This window comes from Oreochromis niloticus, linkage group LG11 (assembly GCF_001858045.2).
Source record: "Oreochromis niloticus isolate F11D_XX linkage group LG11, O_niloticus_UMD_NMBU, whole genome shotgun sequence".
Lineage (NCBI taxonomy): Eukaryota > Metazoa > Chordata > Actinopteri > Cichliformes > Cichlidae > Oreochromis > Oreochromis niloticus.
The window spans coordinates 23,217,344-23,226,821 of NC_031976.2; the positions used below are offsets into that span (position 1 = coordinate 23,217,344).

General features: G+C 39.8%; 2 protein-coding genes across 2 annotated transcripts; both read right to left on the bottom strand.

Annotated features, from left to right (window-relative positions):
• Positions 1 to 268: 268 nt before the first annotated feature.
• On the bottom strand, positions 269 to 3,923 carry LOC112848257 (complement C1r subcomponent). Its single transcript, XM_025911752.1, has 11 exons — positions 3,772 to 3,923; positions 3,210 to 3,423; positions 2,841 to 3,018; positions 2,606 to 2,746; positions 2,251 to 2,456; positions 2,020 to 2,167; positions 1,810 to 1,928; positions 1,517 to 1,598; positions 1,202 to 1,407; positions 894 to 1,108; positions 269 to 707 (listed from the first exon to the last, which is right to left on the bottom strand). Exons 1-11 carry the CDS (start codon positions 3,858 to 3,860, stop codon positions 341 to 343), a joined length of 1,965 nt encoding a protein of 654 aa, XP_025767537.1. The 5' UTR covers positions 3,861 to 3,923; the 3' UTR covers positions 269 to 340.
• Positions 3,924 to 4,367: 444 nt separating this feature from the next.
• Positions 4,368 to 9,478, bottom strand: LOC100706759 (complement C1r subcomponent). Its single transcript, XM_025911751.1, has 13 exons — positions 9,317 to 9,478; positions 8,737 to 8,950; positions 7,569 to 7,752; positions 7,344 to 7,484; positions 6,939 to 7,144; positions 6,677 to 6,824; positions 6,449 to 6,567; positions 6,265 to 6,343; positions 6,027 to 6,161; positions 5,627 to 5,701; positions 5,322 to 5,527; positions 5,014 to 5,228; positions 4,368 to 4,827 (listed from the first exon to the last, which is right to left on the bottom strand). Exons 1-13 carry the CDS (start codon positions 9,415 to 9,417, stop codon positions 4,461 to 4,463), a joined length of 2,190 nt encoding a protein of 729 aa, XP_025767536.1. The 5' UTR covers positions 9,418 to 9,478; the 3' UTR covers positions 4,368 to 4,460.

Here is a 9,478-nt window from a genome sequence, read left to right on the forward strand (position 1 = left end):
AGAGTGGGATGAAATGACTGATGATGTGGTTATTATTTTCAAAGTGGGAGGATTTGAATAATCTTATACACAAGAAAAAAAAACACATGCAGATCTGCATTAACTATCTTTATTCAAACGTAGTAAAAGACAGGCTTTGCAGGGATTCAAAGACAATGCACTGACTTACAGACAGTATTATTTGGTTGTTTCCAGAAAGCGGAAAATCAAAAACTGAGCTTTTAATGAAATATAGATTAAAAATTCTCAAATCAAACTCCACAGACACTCAGAGATTAATACATCAGTTTATTGTGCAAATCGTATATTTACACCTTGTTGTTCTGAATTACTGTAACTTTTAGTTCTCCTGCATGGTCTTCTGGATCCAGTTCAGGTAATTAGCGACTCTGGTATAGACTCCATATGTGCCCTTTCTTCCACAGTCAACCCCCCAGCTGACAATCCCAGCAGCCCAGTGTCGCCCATCTTTAGTCAGAGTGAAGGGGCTCCCACTGTCACCCTGGCAAGAGTCCTTCCCACCTTCAGGGAGTCCAGCACAAAACATATTAGTTGTTAAGTCTGGTATGTTGTTACTTCTTCTCCTTGCCGAAGTGATTGAATCCCTGCATGTCTGCTGGTCCACCACTGGGAGATAAACATACTTCAGTTGATTTGTTAGAATCTGACGATTATTCTCTATTGTAAGACCAAAGCCAGACACCAGCCTGCAAGGAGTACAAAACACATTCATTGTGAATTCTTACTAATCCAGAACCTTAAAGATAATAGCTTGTCAAAATAAAGTGGTTAACAAACAACGAGAGCACTTAAATGTAACATCAAATTTTATACAGTGTAGATGACATTAAAGAGACTGCAAAATCATTATGACACAGTTGCAGTTAGTTTACCCCATCACGCCAGTATCATACGTTGCTCCCGGTTCTGGCAAACACACTGGCATTACAGATGAGTTGAATGTAAGTGTGTCTTCCAGTTTGATCAGTGCAATGTCATTGTTGAAGTCTACACTGTTGGGGTTGTTGTACTCAGGGTGAACATGGATCGAGGCAGCAAACAGAGGAGATTTTTTGAGGGCTGTTACCTCATTAAGTCCCATGAAAATCTGCAAGTCAATATAATAAAAGGAAACATTTATCAAGGGGAATCCCAATCAGACAGAGATCATGCAAAGTAATTCTCACAGTCAACTACTTACCCGTACAGATTCATTTGATACCACAACTCCCCTCTCCACTACATTACTTGCTGCTGTCATAATCCACCGGTCTCCAATCACCATGCCTCCTCCCCTGTTTCCACTTACACTCAGTAGCACTTGCCAGGGGATTGCATTATCTGGAGCGTCTTGGCCTCCAAAGATCCTCTGATACACATTTATATGATTTGTTGGCTGACCACAGACTGGTTAAGATGAAATGAACTCAGGTTCATGCAAGCAAAGGCTTCATGCTTTCATTTTGAAGTCTTAAATTTGTTATTAGAGTATTTTATTTTGACAGCACATCAGTACCTGCTATGCAGGTTGGGAGAGGGAGTTGCCACTGCCCGTCGCTTTGACACATGGCTGAGAATGTCTTAATCTCTTGTTGTCCCTGAAAATATGTGACTGTTACACACATTTTCTAACTGACAAATTCACCGAAGAAAAAAACTAAAGAAAAATTAAGAAAGATCTGCTTCTGTTGCTCAAACACAGACACATGCAGATAGCAAAAAAACTCTATAAATATCCTGTGAGGGAAAAGAGGCTGTTAATAAAGTTCACTGATGCACACTGTAGTAAACAATGAAATGTCATATTACCATCATCAACTTGTATTCTTGGTCACAAGTGACATGGATCGAGTCTCCACTAAAGTAATCATTTAAATCAGGAGTGATCCTGCCTTTTGTCACACTCCCTGGGTGCGGGCATTTCACCTCTGTAAAGAACACAGCAACCCAACATGAATCAACAGCATGAGGAAAATAGTTTTAAACTGCTAACGTGGAAATGCCACCTCTCCTCCTCACCATGTGTGTTATATTGCAGGCTCCAGCCGTTGCTCAGACCTTCCTCCTCAGTGTGGTAGTCCAGCCTGACTGTACTGGAGTTTGTAACTATCACACCAGGACTCTTTGTTCCACAAAATTTCATCGCTAATCTGCCTGGAATGGTCACCTACGAGGGGAGAAATAGTAGAAGGCTACAGACAGACCAGAGGAGCATGATTTGTAACTTCTAATCCCTGTGGGTACCGTTACCTTTAAAAAGTGACCTTCGCAGCTTGAACCATGCTGATTATCTTTATTATCAATGTGAAAATTGTCTCTGAAGTTGAGAGTCACGATGAATCTGGGCTCCACAGAGATGATGTACTTGCAGGAGAGAAAAGGGGGTGAGGGTTTAGGATACCCTGGACTGGACAGATGTCCTTCATGCTTGTCAAAAATACACCCACCACAGGACACTGGGCAAGAACCAAAGGTCAGCATAATAATAACAGTAAGAGAATCAGTAGTTCAGCATACCACCTCAACCATATTCTAGCGACTGAGCTTCACAGCATGACAAGTATTAATGTACAAAAAGGCCTAATTTCTTGTATTTGACACTTACACAGACATGTGCGCTGGTCTAAATGAAGCTTGTAACCACTGTGGCAGGAGCAGTGGTAGGACCCAGCAGTGTTGATACAGATTTGAGAGCAAAGCGGACCTGAATCCAGTCCTGGGTCTGTTTTGGAACACTCGTCTATGTCTATTAAAAGAATATTTACTGTATTAAACTTTTCCTGAAGCTGGTGATGAAATAGTACATTAATGGGAGGTGGAAAATTTCAGGAAAACTGTACCTATTGCCTTATATGTGGCAGAAAAACCAGTATGTTGTTGATGCTCTGGTGTAGAGTCACTTGTTTGGAATACGAGAGTCAGTCTGTTGCCTGGAGAAAGGATCGTCTCGTCACCGTGGTGATCAGTAGAGTTTCCTTGGCCACAAAACTTTCCCAAAACCTTTTCATCGTAGAAAAACTGGAAAATTAAGTCAAAACTCATGTTAACAAACTGCTTTTGTAAAAATCTTTCTAAACCAACGTCGTAATTCAAATTAACTTCCAGTCAAACTGAATGAATGAATACACTAAAATTGAAAACTGCAATATAAAATGTTTTGTGTCTTGTTTGGAATATTGTTTAAATTCAGATCTAATCAAAGCTCTGACTGTGAGAGAGTCTTGACTGCAGTCTGCAGAAGCTTTAATATCCAGATGTGTTAAAGACAGCTGGATCTGGTAACCCCTGGGAACCCAGAGGTCCCATTGCTTTTGCAGGTGGGGAGGATAAGGTCGAGGATATTGGGGAGACTGGATTTGTCCGTGCATGACAGGCTCAGTGTTGGACAGCTGCTGGCACTTGCTCACTGAAAACCACAGAAACCTGGAAAAGCAAATAAACAGAGAGCTGGAGCTGAGTCAGTCGTCCAAAGTTGATGCAAACAGAACAAGAGCAAATAAAGTGACACAATCGCTGATTTTCATTTTAATTTTAACATCAGCTTTCTTCAATCACCAAGCTGGTTTCTTCTATATTACTAATAATTTGCTCAGCTTCTTCAACTTTAACCATTTCATGTCTAGAACATTGGTTGTAGATGAAGCATAATGATAAAAAAAACAAACATTATATAACAAAAAGCTCTGCAATTCTGATAGGCTCTGTAAGCTAAATGAGAAAAGAAGATTCTTTAATACAACAAACAACTTAAAAAATCTTCATCAAACTCACCAAATGATGAAGCAGCTCCAGCCCATGTTTGTAAGGCTCTGGTGTCGATTGTACTTCCAGAAGAGACGTCTCAGACTGGAATGAACCATGACTGTCACACAGAAGATGATTAGCTGTATTTAGCACTGGAATTTGAACTGGACTTTTTGTCTTCAAGCTTTTTTATCTTTGTTTATTTTGGCAAAAACAAGTAGAAACATGATTTGAACTGGAGAAAAAATGCCAATAATCTTGAATATGGTTGCACATAAAAACCAAAATAATTTAAGTTCGTATGAAGTACAAACCTGTAGAGAAAGAGCTGAAGGAAAAGCACATGGAAAGAGAGCGGGCCTTCTTTGCATATAAAAGTATTGTTTAGTAATATTAGAGTGGGATGAAATGACTGATGATGTGGTTATTATTTTCAAAGTGGGAGGATTTGTATAATCTTATACACAAGAAAAAAACACATGCAGATCTGCATTAACTATCTTTATTCAAACGTAGTAAAAGACAGGCTTTGCAGGGATTCAAAGACAATGCACTGACTTACAGACAGTAAATCAATAACTGAATTTATAGAGTTTTTTAATGAAATATAGATTAAAAATTCTCAAATCAAACTCCACAGACACTCAGAGATTAATACATCAGTTTATTGTGCAAATCGTATATTTACACCTTGTTGTTCTGAATTACTGTAACTTTTAGTTCTCCTGCATGGTCTTCTGGATCCAGTTCAGGTAATTAGCGACTCTGGTATAGACTCCATATGTGCCCTTTCTTCCACAGTCAACCCCCCAGCTGACAATCCCAGCAGCCCAGTGTCGCCCATCTTTAGTCAGAGTGAAGGGGCTCCCACTGTCACCCTGGCAAGAGTCCTTCCCACCTTCAGGGAGTCCAGCACAAAACATATTAGTTGTTAAGTCTGGTATGTTGTTACTTCTTCTCCTTGCCGAAGTGATTGAATCCCTGCATGTCTGCTGGTCCACCACTGGGAGATAAACATACTTCAGTTGATTTGTTAGAATCTGACGATTATTCTCTATTGTAAGACCAAAGCCAGACACCAGCCTGCAAGGAGTACAAAACACATTCATTGTGAATTCTTACTAATCCAGAACCTTAAAGATAATAGATTGTCAACTTAAACTGGTTAAAAAACAACAAGAACACTTAAATGTAACATCAAATTTTATACAGTGTAGATGACATTAAAGAGACTGCAAAATCATCATGACACAATTGCAGTTAGTTTACCCCATCACGCCAGTATCATATGTGGCTCCCGGTTCTGGCAAACACACTGGCATTACAGATGAGTTGAATGTGAGTGTGTCTTCCAGTTTGATCAGTGCAATGTCATTGTTGTAGTCTACATAGCTGGGGTTGTTGTACTCAGGGTGAACATGGATCGAGGCAGCAAACAGAGGAGATTTTTTGAGGGCTGTTACCTCATTAAGTCCCATGAATATCTGCAAGTCAATATAATAAAAGGAAACATTTACCAAGGGGAATCCCAATCAGACAGAGATCATGCAAAGTAATCCTCACAGTCAATTACTTACCTGTAGAGTGTCATTTGATACCACCGCTCCTTTATCTACTATATTATGAGCTGCTGTCATAACCCAGCGGTCTCCAATCACCATGCCTCCTGCCCTTTTTCCACTTACACTCAGTAGCACTTGCCAGGGGATTGTATTATCTGGAGCGTCTTGGCCTCCAAAGATCCTCTGATACACATTGATGTGATTTGTTGGCTGACCACAGACTGAATTGGATACAAACTTGCATGTAAATCTCACACATCAGTTTCCCATTTAACTAATCATTTGATCTTCATCAAGTTTTGCAGGATGGAAATGTATACCTGGTAAACAAAGTGGACTGTCAATAACTTCATGGGTTGATCTCCATTTCCTGTCTGCGTCACATGTGAAGTTAACTGAGGAGCAGAAGAAGAAACAATGTGACTTTAAAAGTATTTTTTGCTGATCTTCAAGAGTTTCAGTTCTCCCCCTTGTCGAAGTGATGCAAAGGGTATATATTTCCAGTTAAATCATGTTAGCATTTAAATCTTATTTACGTTTTGAATTATGGTAGTATATATCATGTATCATCATATCAGTATATCATGATAGTTTGACTGAATGAGAATCGCACATTATAGTTAATGGAGCCTGCTAATAGTAAAGTTTCAGAACTGTGCAAAAGGAAAGTAATGAAAGGTAGGAATCCAAAACAGATTGCACTATATATTAACATCTCACCGTTTGCATCCCCAAGGAGAGAGTAAAATGGTTCATTGCAGCGATACTGAATAACAGAAAGATACTGATTCTGAAACCCAGAAAGGAAGGCCACGCCTCCATTCAGCAAGGGGTCAGGTTCTCCGCAATCAATTACTGCACAGGAACAAAACAAGAAAATACAAGAAAATGCATTTTGTCTGTGAACACTAGTATGGATGAAGAAGACTTTGTGTATATATGCTTAGAGACAACCTACTGCGGCATTCTGGCAGAGGACGGTGCCACTTCCCATTGCTTTGGCAAATGGTAGAGAAACTCTCAATCTCCCGACCATTCTGACAGATTAAAGAAGGGTGTAAAAACCATGTTTTACATTATACTCAGTAACCAGTAAATAATTATTTAGTTTTTGACTGTTAAAAAATACAATTTCAGCTAACCATCATCAGCTTGTATCCTTGATCGCAGCGTACATAGATGTAATCTCTGAAGAGATATTCACTCAAACTAGGAGTGACCCTGCCTTTAGCCACACTTCCAGGTAATGGACACTTCACCCCTGGAAACAGCAAAAACAATTAAACATATATTTTACACTGAGATTTAAACCCAGAAGGACAACCAGGAGAACTGTAGTTGCTTGATGACATGTTACTGGTCATGCTCACTGTGTGTGCTGTAGTCGAGGCTCCAGCCATTGCTCTGTCCTTCATCATCAGTGTGGTATTCCAGCTTGACCATGTTTGAGTTTGTGACTATCACTCCTGGGCTTGTTCTGCCACATAGCTTTATGGGCTGTTCGTCTCTGACAGTCAACTTTTTGAGAGAGAGTAGTGCACAGTTTATTAATTGTATGACATGCACCATAGAGACATTTTTATTTCCTGTGATTTTGATAAATCTAGGTGTGCTGAAATCGCTCGCCATTACCTCCAACCAGTGATGGAGACATTGCGGGCCCTCTGGGCTGTCCATGCTCTCAATGTGGAAGTTGTCAGTAAAGTTTAGAGTAATAGTGAAGCCCTCTTGTACAGAAATGACATACTGACAGGACACAGCATGAGGTGGGTGATTAGGGTATCCTGGACTGAACAGATGCCCCTCTGGTTCATCAAATATACCACCGCCACAGGATACTGGGCATGAGAGAGAGGAAAGAAACTGAGAAACAACAAACCCAGACTCCCCATCCTCTCCTCTTTTTTACAGTGCTACTGGTAATCTTGAGATCCTATATGTTTGAATGCGTTTGTGAAGTGGAGCTAAGTTCTCCCAGCAGACTCCAGTTTGATGGTCTGAGCGCACATTCATTGGAAGCATCTTCGTGGTACTCACACACACAGGTGCGCTGATCAGAGCGAAGTTCATAGCCATGATGACAGGAGCAGAGATATGAGCCAAGAGTGTTGAGGCAGATCTGAGAGCAGAGTGGCCCTGAGCCATCTCCAGGCTCTGGTGCAGAACATTCATCTATGTCTAATAATGAGAAGTCATTATGTTAGTGTGAGTGGGTGCAGCAGTAAAAGAAGGAAGTGCAAGAAGCAGAGGTGGGGGAGCTACCTATCGCCTGGTACTGGGCAGAGAAGCCCAGATTCTGGTGGGCCTCCGGGTTGTTGCTGTCTGATTGAAATATGAGGGTGAGACTGTTTCCTGGGGACAAGATGGGCTGGTTGCCTGGGTGATGTCCATCAGCAGAATTCTCACTGCCACAAAATTTCCAGAGGGCCTTCTCTTTGTAGAAAACCTGAAGGATCAAAGAATAAAATCATACATGAAAACATCAAATCTGACCTTACTGTTAAATTGCCCAAAATAAGCAAATAAGCATAAGGCAAAGGCCAGAAGGTGAAAATTTATGTTCAGTTCATGGGTTCTTTTATTCATATGTCTAAGATGGGTAAAAGTGCCAGAAAGGCCGAATATAATCCAGAACTAATGCTATGTTTAATTAAGCCTACCACAAACTGGATATAGTAATGCAGAGAAAAAAATCTGTTCAGTTATATGTCCCTCCACCATTTTAAATTCTGTGCAACGTCACAGTAAAGACTGAATCTGGAACTTGGAAGAAGGCCGTAGATTTCTGTCATAGCAGCAGCGATACAATCTGCTGATAAGCTACAGCTATCTGTTGCTGTTGTCTCCAGTGGTTATACACTGTTGTAAATTTTTAACTTAAAATGATCACAATCAACAAGATGATCACGGTGATTACCAGGGCCATCATAGTTTCAGTTTAGTCTTTTTAAGTATTATTGTATGGACGTATATTTGAGAGGTAAGATCAGTATTACAATAAAAACACATATTTTTGAAAGCAGTTGACTCACAATCCTTTAGATATCCAAATCTCATTAAACATGTTTGCCAACATCTCATCAGACAAGTGTTGATAAAATTTTGTTACTCTGCGATTATATTTTATTTTAGTTTCCCAACTTCAAAAAAATAATTTCAGTTAGTTTGAATTTTATTCAAAATTTCAGTTTTCATTTTTATTTTAGTTAATTCAGAAACAAACTTTTACATCGAGTTTTATTTTAGCTTCAGTTAACTATAATAACCTTGTTAATTATCTTGACAAAAACATGAAAACATGTAAGTGGTAAGCTCGAATCAGGTTGTCAAGCGTTACTCTTGAATCATATTTGGGTTTTCAACTTAAGCTATTTATTAATATTATGATTTTTAGGGTAATTCTGTAAATGTGTTGAAATATGGGTCTGACTGTAAGTGAGTCGTAGTAGCAGTTCGCAGAAGCTTCAATGTCCAGATGTGTGAAGGTGAGTCGAATCTGGTAGCCCTCAGGCACAGCGAGGTCCCACTGCTCCTGCAGGTTGGGAGGGTAGGGCTGCGGGTACAGAGGGGATTGGACCTCCCCGTACATTTGAGGCTCTGGTTCTGGCAGAGGTGAGCACTCACACAGTGACACATACAGAAACCTAGAAAGGTACATAAAAGGAAAGAGTTTGATCTGTTTATCAGTCTGCGGTCATCTGATCTGCCGGTCCAAAGTTGATACAAACAGAGAAAAACAAACACAGTGGCACAATCGACACCACTGTGGAACCAACATAATATTGTTAAGACTGCATATATATGGCATACTGACTGATGAATAAAAATATAAAACACTGTTCATCTAAAGTAAATTCTTGCAGTTTATCAGTATAAAAACACCTAGAAGTAATTCTCCACTATTTGCAGCTACATGATTGAAAACTTCTGATCAAAAGTGGAAATTTATGACAAAGAAAAAAAGGATTTTAGGAGATATTTGAGAACTTGAAAATGTCTAATCCACTTACCAGATGATACAAGAGGCCCAGCGCATTTTCCTATTAAACGTACCCATGAGTGAACTGGTCGGCTGCTGCGAGAGCAAATGTCTCACATTCAAGTAAAACATTAATGTCACAAAGTCTGTCGTTTCCAATGTTTAGCAACTCACTACGTTAATGCCAGGAATT

Coding starts and splice junctions, on each gene's coding strand:
- LOC112848257 (XM_025911752.1), bottom strand. CDS start 3,860: ATGGTTCATTCCAGTCTGAGACGTCTCTTCTGGAAGTACAATCGACAC. Junction 2,457..2,605: donor AGACCAGCGCACATGTCTGT/GTAAGTGTCAAA, acceptor GTTCTTGCCCAG/TGTCCTGTGGTGGGTGTATT. Junction 708..893: donor TATGATACTGGCGTGATGGG/GTAAACTAACTG, acceptor TACTCCTTGCAG/GCTGGTGTCTGGCTTTGGTC.
- LOC100706759 (XM_025911751.1), bottom strand. CDS start 9,417: ATGTTTTACTTGAATGTGAGACATTTGCTCTCGCAGCAGCCGACCAGT. Junction 7,145..7,343: donor TGATCAGCGCACCTGTGTGT/GTGAGTACCACG, acceptor TCTCATGCCCAG/TATCCTGTGGCGGTGGTATA. Junction 5,702..6,026: donor TCTCCTTGGGGATGCAAACG/GTGAGATGTTAA, acceptor TCTGCTCCTCAG/TTAACTTCACATGTGACGCA.